Below are 15,193 nucleotides of genomic sequence, written 5' to 3' on the forward strand. Positions count from 1 at the left end.
AAGTATAGGAAATTAAAAAACAAACACATGTAAGCACCTCAAATTTTGTAAGTAACAACACATTTCTCTGATGTATTTCCTTGTCAACTTGACTGCCCAATGACATGTTTTAATACATGCCCAAATCATTAGCATATTCACAGACATGAAACACGGCCACTGGTGAATATTGAAAACTGAGTTGTACTATTCACCAGGAAAAGTGTCTGGATAACTCAGTTAATAAGAAGCGTTGCTTCTCTGACTTCTAGCAAGGCACTGATGAGCTTTTGTCCTTTGTAAAAATGTTTTTAACTTTATCACTTTACTTTATATAATTACAAGGTATGAATCTGAAGATGAAAAGAAAGAGTGGTACGAAGAAACTTGAAATTCTCAAGTCTTCAAAATGCAAATAAAAAAATACAGAGGAAATAATTAGTGTTTATTGGTATACTGCCTGGTTTTCTGGCCTGGACTTTTTATTTAAAGAGCAAGCATTTTTTCCAATGTTTGTCAAGACCATTAAATGTTACCACAATCAAGCTTGCAAACTAGTCATTAATTCTGTAATTGTAAATATAAAAAAATGCTCTAGCCTAACAGAAATTGGTTTCTAAAGTACGTCAGACTGTCCAATGAAAAGTCTTCGAAGAATATCAAAACCTGCTATTCATATGAAAACTAGTAGTTTAATGAGGAATAGTATAATGAACAATCAGGTTGTGACCTGATGCTCTCAGGATACTTAACTTGTAATCCAAAGGTAAAGTCTACATATTTGAAAGCTAACAAACTCAGCTGAGAAAACAGAATTCTAAACTCATTCAGAAGAGGTAAATGCTAACCAAACATTGTACTTGGTACTTCAAAGTAGGTATTTATTCCTTATGGCCCTAAATCTTTGCCTATATGTGTCTGTGTGTATATATATCTGTGTATTTCCATGTGTGTGGTATATAATGCTATTGTGTATATGCAAAGGTGATATTTTCTGACTCACTAGTAACATGCTATAGCTTGTCTTGCTGGGAATGACAGCAGATTTATATCAATATTCACACTCTGATGTCCATCAAGTATTTTCAAGATGGCTGGTTGAGGGTATATTTTTACCAAGGAAAGATTCATCCTGATTAGAAAGCCAATATTTGGAAATGAGGGTAAAAATAGTGCAATTCAATGTAGGCTTTTGCTCCAAAAAGTAGTAGAAATCTTTTTGTTGAGGCTTGGTCCTAATATTTACTTTCCATACAAAGCATAAACATAGTTTTATAAGCTAAGAGAGATAATTTTCACCTAAATAAAAATCCTAAAAAGTCACAGCCTTTTTTTCTAGCCATTTCTCATATTCTTTGATTAGCAAGAGATCCAAATTTAGGTGAGGCAAATTTGCCCACCTAAGAATAATATTATCTATAAATGATTATTTTGGTTGCATTCTGTTTTTTTTAAATATTTCTAACAGGCTTTGTGACACATAATTGGATATAGTTAGATGGAAATACAGTACCTTGAGCTGGGGAGTCCAAAGTGTACAACAGATGTTTAACAGATTTATGGAGAGTTTTGAAACCTTCGTTAGTTGTGACACGTGGATAAACCTTCTGCACGACCAGCAGTGCGCTAACGAGTCAAAAAACAATTAAACCAGATTGCATGTCAGGGTTTGCAGACAGAAACCAAAGGTTATTCAAGGAGAAAATGGCTACAGTAAATTATTCTTATAACGTAGAAGACAAGATACTGCTTTTGTTGTTTAATTACTTGTTTATTAATGCAGAAAACACCCCCAAAATGTTCTTGAACCAGACAGAGCATTTTACATTTCCCCGATTCTAAAGACTCAGGACTCAAAGCCTAAAAGTAAGGGAGTGAAGTTCACATCAATTGTTTCTGTTAAGACTTAAAAATAAGTGGTTAGGAATAGCTATGTCCAATGAAATGATGGCATTGTTTCTATTTAAGGGAAAATTTAAATACTGGAAATTATTTTTATTAAAAATCAAGCCTAGGGGCACCTGGGTGGCTCAATTGGTTGAGTGTCCAATTCTTGATTTGGGCTCAGGTCATGGTCCCAGCCCATGGTTCCAGTTGTGTGACTGAGCCCCACATTGGGCTCCATACTGAGCAAGGAGTCTGCTTAGGATTCTCTCTTTCTCTCCTTCTGCCCCTCTGCCCCTTTCCCTTGTGCTCTCTCTCTCTCTCTCCCTCTCTCTCTAAAGAAAATAAAATAAAAAAATCAAGCCCAGAGAAAGGACCCCATTTCAGGAATAATAATTATTTAAGCATTTGATAAATATTTATCTGTTGCTGGACAAATGGTAATGTTTTTGAAAAAGAAACGGAGCTTGCCCTAATTAAAAACTGCATTCTATTCTCTAAGTGTCCCATAGGCACTACTCCAGGAGTGGCTCAAAATTAATATCCAGACTAACTGGCACTATTTTCCTAGAGTTTTTATGTTACAAATAAGATGGGTGGTCTGCACTGGGGATGGCCAATGAGCAAATTCACTGATGCTTGAGTTCATTCTACATTTTCAAAAAGCAATTTGTTTCTTAAGAAATGTCTTTTTTTATCCCTTTATTGTCATTAGTACATTTAAAAAAAAGCTGTCATTGTACATCTGAATTTTCCAAATACTGTGATTTATATCAATAATCAAGGGCAATGTTTTAACTTACATGAGTAGTAACTAGAACAATAGGCTTCATTAACAATCTGCCATTGTGAAGTTAAATGTACACATGGAACTAATAGTTTTTCCCTATGTATCCTAGTGAACTAAAGGCTCACTCCAGCAACAGATATAGTATGTGCATACACTTTCATGGTTTTCTACAGTTTTGAAATTTTTTTTTTTTTAAATTTTTTTTTTTCAACGTTTATTTATTTTTGGGACAGAGAGAGACACAGCATGAACGGGGGAGGGGCAGAGAGAGAGGGAGACACAGAATCGGAAACAGGCTCCAGGCCCTGAGCCATCAGCCCAGAGCCTGACGCGGGGCTCGAACTCACGGACTGTGAGATCGTGACTTGGCTGAAGTCAGACGCTTAACCGACTGCGCCACCCAGGAGCCCCAAGTTTTGAAATTTTTAATAGATTAGGATCATTTTAATTTCAGCTCCCTAGCTATGAATAAAAGCTGTATTTAGAAAAGTAAATTGAGTGTCTTCTAGTTTCTAGCATAGTATGAGGTATACAGATAGATATGTGTATACGTGCATATAAGCATATATGTAATTTTATTTAGTCCTCTAATAAGTCCATAAAGTCCATTTTATTTGCCTTGTTTTACAATGGGAAAACTAAACTTTAACAGTTACATAATATCCAGTTATTCATAAGTACAGCTGATTTTGTCTAATTTCAAAGTTTATGTTCTTTCTATTCTTCATCTTGTCTCCGGCATAGAAACTGTGCCCCAACATGGCTGGAGAGGAGAAGGGCAGGACATTTCTGCACAGAGCCCACGGAATTATTAACCTGTTATTGTGCCTGGCCATAGAGGCATGGCTGTGTTTTTTTCATCTCTGCTCTATACACATAGCAATGGATACCTCAGGCATTTTATATTTGCCCTAAAAATCTCCCGGTTCTGACTTTGTGTTGAACCTTTCTGACCATGGAGACTAGTTAGATGGTCTCAGGTTATAGATTGCCACTAGCTTTCTCCCAAATTGGCCCTCTGCCTAACTCACCTGATCGGTTGTTTCACAGTAACACCTTCAAAGACTGAACAATTGGCAATCTCATTAAAGCTGTCAACATTATTGTTGTGAGTATCATTAGTAAAATGTCAGTAGACTTAATTCATCTTTTTCTAACAAGACATTTAACTTAAAAATAATGACACTTGGCCCTCATCCTCTCTGAAATCCTTTGAACCCTTCATTGATCAAAATATTTTTATTTTACTTCATAGATTTTTTTCCTGCTCTTTACCATAGAAAAATGGAAGTTATCAAAAGATAACTTATCTTAAAGATAATTTTAAGAGTTCTCATGATTTGGATTTCAGCACAGCTTCCTCATAAATGGTGAAAATCACATATATTTTCTCCATTTATACTTCTTGACTTTTTTGAGATTCTCAGTTTTGCTAATTTATGTCATAATGTTAATATTGTATAATGTGGTTTTGGTGATGGTTTAAAAACAATTTACAACTCAAAAAAGAAAAAGTTGTTGAAGGAAATGACTTCACAGTTTTTGTGAAGTTCATTTATCCCTATTACTTTATCAACAAGAGTAAGATAAACTAGAGACCCTAATTTGGTATATAGCCATTTATGGTGAGGAAATTATGACTCTTAATGACATTGTCAGTTTAATAACAATAAATAATAAAGAAGATTTAACTTTAAAAAATTGTTTAGGGTGCCTGGGTGGCGCAGTCGGTTAAGTGTCCGACTTCAGCCAGGTCACGATCTCGCGGTCTGCGAGTTCGAGCCCCGCGTCGGGCTCTGGGCTGATGGCTCAGAGCCTGGAGCCTGTTTCCGATGCTGTGTCTCCCTCTCTCTGCCCCTCCCCCGTTCATGCTCTGTCTCTCTCTGTCCCAAAAATAAATAAACGTTGAAAAAAAAAAAAAAATTTTAAAAAATTGTTTATAAAGGGCTCTCCAACAGAAATATAATGCAAGTTGCATATTTAAACTTTATAACAGTCATGTTAAAAAAGTTAAAAGAAATAGATGAAATTAATTTTAATAAACTATTTTATTAAATCAATACATCCAAAATATTATCACTTCAATAGCCAACCAACATAAAAATTATTAATGAAATATTTTAAGTCTTTTATTGTTCTAAGTTTTCAAAATTCACCACGAATTTTATACTTATGGATCATCTCAATTCAGATACTAAATTTTCATTGAAAATATTTATTCTGTATTTAGATTTCATTTCAACTACAGAAGAAATGTAGGTTCACATATCAACATTATTCCAAACATACTAAAAGTTTTATCATTAACTGAATCAAATATCAGTGTTTAAAAGTTAAATACAGTTAAAAATTCAGAGTTTTAGTCAAAATCCACATGTGGTTATCATACTAGAAAGCCATATTAGATAGTCAAGGGCTAGTGTATAAATCAGTAATAAAAAAAACAAATTAAATAAATATTCTTTAAAAAAGAATTGCTTAAAGTCAAATGTCATCTACTTTAAAATAAAGCTATTTCTTTTAGCTATTTCTCTTTTCTTTTTCATTATTATGTAGACTGGTTTACAACATTTGTAATCATTACTGGACAACATGTTCTATTGCATAATGTTATAATATGCAATAATTATATTTTAAATTTTAAGAGAATTAAAACAGCTACAGTGCAATGCTTATCCTATATAATTAAAAAAAAAATTTTTTTTTATATTTATTTTTTTGAGAAACAGAGTGAGACAAAATGTGAGTGGGGGAGGGGAAGAGAGAGGAGACACAGAATCCAAAGCAGGCTCCAGGCTGGGTAAGTGGTCAGCACAGAGCCTGATGCGGGGCTTGAACCCACGAACCGTGAGATCATGACCTGAGCCGAAGTCGGACGCTCAACCGACTGAGCCACCCAGGTGCCCCTATCCTATATAATTTACTTCACTAAAATAATGCCTAAAGTATTTTATTTATTTATTTATTTATTTATTTATTTATTTATTTATTTATTTTTAATCCTAAAGTATTTTTTTGGATCTCCTACTTTCTACTAAATATTATTTCGTAGGATTTTTGTTTTTTATTTGTTGTTTCTTAACCAAATTTTGTTGAGGTATAATTCACACACAATAAGATGCACCTATTTTACGTTATAATTCAGTGAGTTTTAACAAATATATATACTCATGTAACCACCATGCTAATATGATACAAAGCATTTCAATAATCCCCAAAAAGTTGTCTCATTCTCCCAATAGTTGTCCTGGGATCTACTGATCTAATTTCTAACACTATAAATTAATTTTGTCAATTTGAGAACTTCATATAAATGGAATAATATAATATCTACACATCCAGTAAGTGTTCTTTTTTTGAGGGGGAGGGATCTGGATTCTTTTGCCAGCATAATAGTCATAAAATGTATCCATATTATTGTGTGATTCAGTAATCATTTGTTTTTCTTGTTGAGTAGAATTCCAATATATAAATAAACTATAATTCTTTTGCTGTTTTATTTTTGGGTATTTGTTTTTTCTCCCAATTTTTAGTTATCATGAATAAATCTGCTATCAACATAGCATACAAGTCTTCATGTGGACATGTTTTCATTTTCTTGGGTAAATATCCAAGAGTAAAATGCTACATCATATGGGCCTACTATTAACTTCATTAGAAGTTATCACACTGTTTTCCACAGAGTTCTATTTGTTCTACATTCTTGCCAACAATTGAGGTTGTGCATCTTTAAAAATTTTACCCATTCTAGTGAGTGTGTAGTGATGTCTTATATGGTCTGATAACTATTTTGACTCTTTTTATTGCTACATTATGTAATTCAAATGATTCTTTCTCCTTTAACTGATTTACCTGTTTCCTTGTTAAGATAGAATATAAATAAGAGCAAGAGGATGAAGTGCCAAAATCCTGGGTAAATAAAATTACTTTAAGTGCTAAAATGAAGACCAATTTAGAGAACGAAACTTCTTAACACCTTGCCCTTCTGTAATTTAGTTATGACATGCTATGGTGGAAAAAGCATGGGACTTGGATTCAGATTCCCTGACTTCAGGTCCTGCCTTTGCCACTTACTAGTTCTAGATACTTGGGGAAGTCATTTGAAAGGGTTTGCTTCCTCTTCTACAAAATGGGGCTATCTGTTGTCTCAAACTCAAAGCATTGTTGTGGGATCAAATGAGATTAATGTACCAACATAAGGGCTTATTATAAGGTCCTTGAACAAACATAATATCTTGGAAGCTTTCCAAAGAAGATGAGAACACTCTCTTCTGGTGCTTCAGACATTTTAGATGGAATATATCATGCTCTTAATAACATATTAGAGAGGGAGCCTGCATTCTGGGGTTAGAAAACCAAGGTTTAAACCCTCATTGCTATATAATCATCAAATATTTAATTTTATGACCCTCTGTTACCTCATTTACAAAATAAATATTAGTTTAGCTGTAGGATGTAATGTGGATGTATAAAGGGCTCAGTAAAGTGCCTGGTATGTAATAGACACACAATAATTGATGGTTGTTGATGTTGTGGTTTTTTTTTAATGCACATTTCCAAATCAGCTAGACAGGAGTCAAAATCAAAACTTAAATATAAGACCATTAAATCCTAACTGCTGGCATATTCTGAATTCTTTTATAAGGAAAATAACTTTTAAAGGGATTTCTCCTGGGGGCAGCTGGGTGGCTCAGTCGGTTAAGCATCCGACTTCGGCTTGGGTTATGATCTCACGATTCGGAAGTTTGAGCCCTATGTCCGGCTCTGTGCTGACAGCTCAGAGCCTGGAGCCTGCTTCGGATTCTATGTCTGCCTCTCTCTCTCTTTCTGTCCCTCCCCTGATTGCTCTGTCTCTCTCTCAAAAATAAACATTAGAAAAAAATTTAAAGGGATTTCTCCTGCAAAAATAATTCCAAATCTTTGTGTCATATATGTCAAATAAAGCCAAACTAATACACAGGTTTAGAAAGGTCATGTATAGGCTGGCCGCACATGAGGGAAGCCAACCCCATTGAGGTAGCTCAATTCAAAACTCCACCAACAGGTTGTTTTATATTGGATGGTATCAACAAAAACCCAATGGAATAGTTTATTCTTGGGCAGTTTAAATGCTAAATGCACAGAATTCTGGTTGTCCTTGAATGAGTCGGAGCCAATGTTCTAATCTATGACTGGTCCTGTTACACACCTCTTTTTCAGAAGGTCTGCAATACCAACTGACAATACATTTGTTAAGTTACTGTTCCTCCTCACTTCTTCATGTACTTGGATAACCCTGAAGTCTCACTGGTTATTTTTTTCTTTGCTTAACTAATACCCTCATCTTCATTGATAAAATTTGCAAAAAGGTGTTGAAGGATTATCTGCTCCATGTTTAAACTACTTACCTACCAGTGATCCTTACAGGTACCATTACAAAAAAAAAAAAAAAAAAAAAAGCTTCTTTGTGAATAGTAATGTCCCACTTGCTTCTCATATTTTCTTACCTGTTTGCATTTCGAAGAACATCAAGCAGATTGCTCAGTGTCGTCTCATTCTGGAATACACTTGGAAAACTAGAAAGGAGCTGCCACACAGCAGTCTGCTCTTGCACTTGTGAGAAGAAGGACAGCACTTTGACCATTTCCTGAAATACTGTCTTCTGGTTGTTGGGATCGCTTGATATCTTATAAAATAACAAACAGCGCAAAGTGAGAGTTCGGCATTTGTAATCACGTGGCTTATTGTTTTGGGAAACACTGAAAATTTAGATTTTCACATAATTCTTTCTGATTTTCATACAATATGAAATCATCCTTTACTCTGAAAAATTATAACCATTTCTAATATACTTAAACATAATTGGATTGTTTTTCCTATGCCTCCAGAAATTAGCATATTTCAAGCTTGGTTAACAGAGCTATGTTTCTATTTATATAAAATATTTTATTTTATTTTATTTTATTTTTTTTAAATTTTTTTTTTTCAACGTTTATTTATTTTTGGGACAGAGAGAGACAGAGCATGAACGGGGGAGGGGCAGAGAGAGAGGGAGACACAGAATTGGAAACAGGCTCCAGGCTCTGAGCCATCAGCCCAGAGCCTGACGCGGGGCTCGAACTCACGGACCGCGAGATCGTGACCTGGCTGAAGTCGGACGTTTAACCGACTGCGCCACCCAGGCGCCCCTATATAAAATATTTTAAATTGCACTTTTTAATTCCTTAAAATGAAATTAGGTTCTAGGTAATATTTTTGTTTTTCCCAAGGGTATCTGGTTTAGAAGTTACAGATATATCTTCTCTATATCCATTAGTAGACTTTCTATTATTTGGGTACAGAACCCTTAAAACTATATATATTTACTATTATAATTACACATACATACATACTTAATGGAATAAAATATTTCCAATGTTCTGTTGCCATATCAGGAACTTTAGTATAATAAATGATTTATATAGTAAATGAATATATATAATAATCACATCTTACAAGCAAACAAATAACAAAAACCATGACCTTTGGTCTTGTTCTGGATCATAGGACCCAGGTAGTACTTTCAAAGTAAAGTATTTTTTCATTATATTCCCACCCAAAGTAATTTTCTTAATAAACTCAATCATACTGGTAAAGTCAGGCTTTTGTTCAGTTGTAATTGAAGTTCTTTCATGCTGAGAATGTGATTTTGAACAATATATTCTTAAGCACACATTTTACTCTACATGACTGCTGAATTTGTTTAGAAAGCATTTTAAGTGCTCTAAGTTGGATTGGGGTTATTATAACACTGTCTCTAATCCAGTTCATTTGGAAAACTCAGATTACTAAAGATAGTTCAAGCATTCTAAACTTAACAAAAATTACAATAAAATTCAGAGAACCAAGAGGAAAATATCAGAAGTGGACATGTATCATTTATTCTTGCTTATGAAATTTCAAGAAAATTCTGAATATTTTTGAGATCTTTCACCATATGTGGGGTTTTGTTAAATTTGCACATCGTAGTGTAAGAATAGCATATAAAAGTGGTCATTACCACTTTACAGTATAAAGTCCTTACCCCTAATGTACAATGTTTTGGGGGAGAGGAATATATTGTTTCATCAAAAATCAGTTTTTTCAAAGTAGGCTTCATGTTAATGAGAAAAATTAAAAAGATCACCCATTACTCTAACTTCTGAGAGTTATATGGCTCCAGTAGTTTAATTATTAAACTTATATGACATCCTGAGTAATCTTACTTAAATATCTCAAGAGAAAACAATCTTCATTCACCATAGAGGAAAGCCAGCTACAAAGATGTGTCTACGTTAACCAAAATGCAATATTTTTGGTTCAACATGGAAATCATTTCAATCCTGAACATTTCAATGGAAAGCAGATATTACTTAGAATGAGATACTGTGTGTGAGTCTCTGTGTGAGGAATTCATGCTAAGGGTGAGCACATATTCAAGTCAATATTTCCCAGTCCATGTGGGCTATGGACTTGCTCTTTCACTCAAATTGAATTACTTGTGGATACAAGAATGGAAACAATACATGTCCTTTCATTGTTTAAGAGGTCTTGATCAAATTAAAATGTTTACACTCACCTGAGAGAATTGGTTTGTTAGTTCATGAAGAGAAGACTCTAAAAAGGTCATATTGGATAGGCAAAATCTGTTAAAAATGTTTTTCCCTAGGGTGGTCCAAGTGAAGGCATAATGGGCAATATAGTCTGGATAGCTATCACACAGTTCTCTCCGAATGTCTTCTGAAGTTGAATTTTGCTTTAACAGCTAAAAATGTGTGAGAGAAGAGTGGGATAATGATGTCAGTACATACAGATATGAAATATTCTTGTCTTCAAGGAAATGGACTTGTTTTCATAATAGCCATTTTAAGGTCCTGCATTATAGCTACTATTCAAATAACACTAAAATACACTCGGTTTATTTATTACAAGTTACAAGAGAATGTGTGAATGTGGCCATTCTTGTCACTGTTGTGATTTACATGATTCAGATATGACTTGTTTAACTGAACTCATTTCCTGTCTCTGACCAGAGAAGCTAAATGCACCAGGTCTTTTCTCGCAAAAATCGTCAGATGTAAAAATCTGAGTTTCTCCTGGGCTTTTAGCAGCAAACTCAGGTGTCCTCTTTGTGACACTTCCTGGGAAAGTGGCTGTGATCTCTGGAAGACTTCCAAAGAGGGGGAGCTTCAGAGTCCAAGACAAACAGTGTTTTTAGTGAAGCGGACAAACATGGATTATATTTCACATGGAAAGAAATACTTCATTTAAGAAGTATGCATATGAAGAGAAAAGGAAAACATATGCATGAAAACACATAAAGGTATATAATTAACAGATGCAATAAGTGGAAAGCATTTTTATAATGGAATCATTCTAAGTCTTCATATATTTCACAGTACAGACCAGACAGCGCACTAATTGTAGGTAGAATAGTGATCACATTGACCATTTTAGGTTTTTAGGTCTTTATAGAGCCAATTATATTAGTTATAATATCTAATGGGTCCTTCCTAACAATTAATTCTTAGAACCCTGTTAGGTGAGGGGCAATTAACTTTATTGTCCCCTTAAGATTATGTCACAGAAGCTACACTCTTCCCTCTAGTGACGCAACTTCTAAGTGAATGGAACAAGACAGGATCCACTTATTCCAGGATATACTATAAGTGCCAAGTCCTCGAGCCATTCATCCATATCTCTTTCTTAACATTACACATAAACTCACTCCAAAATGATTTCTCTACTCATTTTTGCAAGGGTTGCAGAAAGCAGGAAAGAGAAAGAAAGAGGAATCACAGAGATCGCTGACACAGGCATCAACATATCATCCTGATTTTGACATTCCTTCCTTGCTCCAACTACTCTAAAAATATGTATCTATACATAGAAAATCAATTTTTGACTTATCTTCACTGGATATATGACTCTGTGCTGCCTCACAAAATTCTGAAATTTCATTCCATGTGAGAAAAATAATTTTGGAGTTTCAACACAAAAAGGCGGTATTTTTGAGGATAGCATTTTTATTCTATATATTAAAGAATTTAGCTGATCCAATGCAAGACTATTTGCTTCTAGGAACCAATATGGAAGAAATAGAAATGGAATAAAATAACTTTCCCCTATTTAGGGAGGGTTTACATTGGAATTAACTGAGCATATTGGGGGCTTCTTATGACAAATAGGGTGCTTTAGGTATCTCAAATATTATTACTGTTGAAACTAGACTTTCAAAATCTAGACTGAACCATGGGGCGCCTGGGTGGCGCAGTCGGTTAAGCGTCCGACTTCAGCCAGGTCACGATCTCGCGGTCTGTGAGTTCGAGCCCCGCGTCGGGCTCTGGGCTGATGGCTCAGAGCCTGGAGCCTGTTTCCGATTCTGTGTCTCCCTCTCTCTCTGCCCCTCCCCCGTTCATGCTCTGTCTCTCTCTGTCCCAAAAATAAATAAAAAACGTTGAAAAAAAAAAATTTAAAAAAAAAAAAAAAAATCTAGACTGAACCAAATGGGAAAGTCTTGTATTTCAGCCAACACTGGCAGAATTGTCCTGATGGGTAGTAGCGCCTTTCTTGGAATCCCTTTTTGTGTTGTAAACCTTTGGCTTATTTACATAAACCAGTTTATTGAGATGCCTCATTTATACAGAATGTTTTTTTTTTTTTTTTTTCAACGTTTATTTATTTTTGGGACAGCGAGAGACAGAGCATGAATGGGGGAGGGGCAGAGAGAGAGGGAGACACAGAATCGGAAACAGGCTCCAGGCTCTGAGCCATCAGCCCAGAGCCCGACGCGGGGCTCGAACTCACGGACCGCGAGATCGTGACCTGGCTGAAGTCGGCCGCCTAACCGACTGCGCCACCCAGGCGCCCCATATACAGAATGTTTTTAAGGGTAACTAACAGAGACATATTAAGCAGCAGAGGTTATGATCACTGGAATATGAATAAAAGTCAAAGTTATGTGCTATATCCTATGTTCCATCCAGATGGAAGAAACATCTACGTAAAATATGAATATATTATTTAAAATGCATATGTGTACATGTGCGTATGACAGAGACAGAGACAGTGAGAGAGAGACAGAGAGAGAGAAGTCTATTAGAAAATGTTGAAAATGATCTCTTTTTGATGTCTGAAGAGCACATAAAGCAGGACTCAAATGCCTACAGGGGCTAGCCAAATAAATGTATGAATCTGGCTGGATAAAAGACAGTAAGGAAAAGTGGGGACTGTGGTCAACAGAAGAGTACCTGTTCTGTGTAAAAGCGTTCAAATTCAATTTCCTAATATCCCTACACAAACCTGCAGACACACGCGCACACACACACTTAACTCATAGGCTGCCAGTTTACGCCTCTGATAGAAATTATGCTTATTTTTTTTGCATCTGAAATCTTAAAATAAATGACTGCTGAACAAAGGGATAGATATGTCAGCTCCCCAAACTACACTAAGCAAAAGGACTTTGCTACTTCAGGGAGATATTTTCCATAGCTCCAAATTTTCCAAAGGCATGATCAGTATGGATGAGGCAGCAAGTTTAATGAGTGTTAGAGCTTCATATGCTTTCATATTCATTTTTTTCTTCCCTGTTTCAGAAAATTAGATCATATGCAATGCCACCCTATCTCTAACTAAAGGAAAATCTTAAGTTTGATTAAGGGACTTAACAGGGAAGTAAATAAATGTCCAAGACCTTAAAGAATTCAGAATGTCTGAGAATTAAGCTTTTTTTTTTTTTTAATGTTTATTTATTTTTGAGAGACAAAGAGAGACAGAGTGCAAGTGGGAGAGGGGCAGAGAAAGAAGGAGACACAGAATATGAAGCAGGCTCCAGGATCTGAGCTGTCAGCACAGAGCCCAATGCAGGGCTCAAACCCACAGATCGTGAGATCATGACCTGAGCCGAATTTGTATGCTTAACCAACTGAGCCACTCAGGCGCCCTGAGAATTAAGCTTTTTATGGAAGAGCTCCTAAGAAAAGAATTTCCCTGAGATATTACTCCAAATGGTAGGGTGTCCCAAATCTCTTCCTGTTTGGGAATTCCTTTTATTAAGGTATTTGTTCAACTGCTATTTATTATCAGTCCATTACAAAACTGAGTGAAATTACCTTTTCCAAACCAAGGATTCGGGCAAGGATTTGACTACCATTGAACGTATCTGTTCCCATACTTTCCAAATTAGAACTGGTACTGGGAAATACTGTGGCTGCAATAGAAAAAAGAACAGATTAGCATTCTAAATAGACACACAAAAATGGACAGATTCACACAAGAATCCGTAAATATCACTTGTGCCCTTATATACCCCAAAGCAAGAATGTGCTCAATATGCATCTTCCATGAAAATTTTGAACTGGTAAAACAGCAGATTTCATCATTATTTTTTTTCACATAAAATTGTGATGGTTTTGGTCTGCTCTTGGGTTTTTTCCAATCAGCTTAGATGTCATTTGCTTTCATTCCAGTTTATGTCATTAAACTTCATCACCAATATTATTGCCTAATAAAGTACATCATTTCTGTGCAGGCCTGGAGGATTTGAGGTGTCTCCACGAGCTCCACAGATCCATCATATCTAACATCTGTTCAAAGGATCTGCCAATGCACATCTGGTGATAATGGTTTTCTTTTTAATTATTCAATTGGGAGGCTAAAATCTGCTTAGGATCATAAATTCCTTCCTCCCCAAAGTGTTTTCTGAAAGATATTTCAGATCAAATAAATGGGATGAAGCAATTAGTCCAGACTACAGTATACTCTAATTAAGCAATTCTCAAAGTAGCCTCATCTAGTACTATTTACGATGTGGTGGGGTGTTCTGGGTTAGGAGCATTAGCTAGAAGATTATGTTCATCCCCATAGCATGGATGTTCAGTAAGCCAGTATGTTACCTTTTATATGTTTTAGACAGAGACAGTTATCCTCACAGCAAAGAATCTTAGTATTCAAAAATCCAGTGATCTATCATCAGTAGGGCCTACGTTTTATTATAATGCCTGTGGGGCTGAAGAATTTACCAACTGATTCCTCTGGACCAGGCGATACATTTGTGAGATGAGTGGAGAGGGTAAGAGACATAATCTGTGGCTACTGAGCAAAGCAAAGCCTACTAGACCACAATACTATAATCTTATTTCTACTGTGCTTTAAGCTACTCAGCCAAATACCCTCAGATCATTCACGATAGAACATTAACTCCTCAGAACCACTCACCATCGTACTCCTCCTACATTAACACAACAGGACCTTTTTCACTTGGTTCATCAACTTGTATTGGAATGTTATTTAATGCCATAGTTTTTTTGTTTTGTTTTGTTTTGGTTTGGTTTGGTTTGGTTTGTTTTGGGGGGGTAGTTGACACACAAGGTTATATTAGTTTTAGGTCTACAACATAGTGATTCAACAAATCCATATGGTATACTATGCTCACAAGTGTAGTTATTGCCTGTTACCATACAACACTATTACAACATCATTGATTTTATTCCCTATTTCCTGTTCTGTGTCCTTTATTCCTGTGACTTGTTTATTCCATAA

The 15,193-nt window shown here is 35.5% G+C and overlaps 1 protein-coding gene across 1 annotated transcript in view; it reads right to left on the bottom strand.

The window, feature by feature from the left end:
- The window catches only part of ABCA12 (ATP binding cassette subfamily A member 12), a 176,698-nt gene that overhangs the window by 91,336 nt on the left and 70,169 nt on the right, over positions 1-15,193 (bottom strand). Inside the window, exons 5-8 of the mRNA XM_030325633.1 lie at positions 13,765-13,862; positions 10,230-10,415; positions 8,140-8,318; positions 1,493-1,605 (exon numbers count right to left, since the gene is read on the bottom strand). Coding sequence (XP_030181493.1) covers positions 1,493-1,605; positions 8,140-8,318; positions 10,230-10,415; positions 13,765-13,862 — 576 coding nt within the window. The remainder of the gene's footprint in view (positions 1-1,492; positions 1,606-8,139; positions 8,319-10,229; positions 10,416-13,764; positions 13,863-15,193) is intronic.

The sequence above is a fragment of the Lynx canadensis genome, chromosome C1 (assembly GCF_007474595.2).
Source record: "Lynx canadensis isolate LIC74 chromosome C1, mLynCan4.pri.v2, whole genome shotgun sequence".
Lineage (NCBI taxonomy): Eukaryota > Metazoa > Chordata > Mammalia > Carnivora > Felidae > Lynx > Lynx canadensis.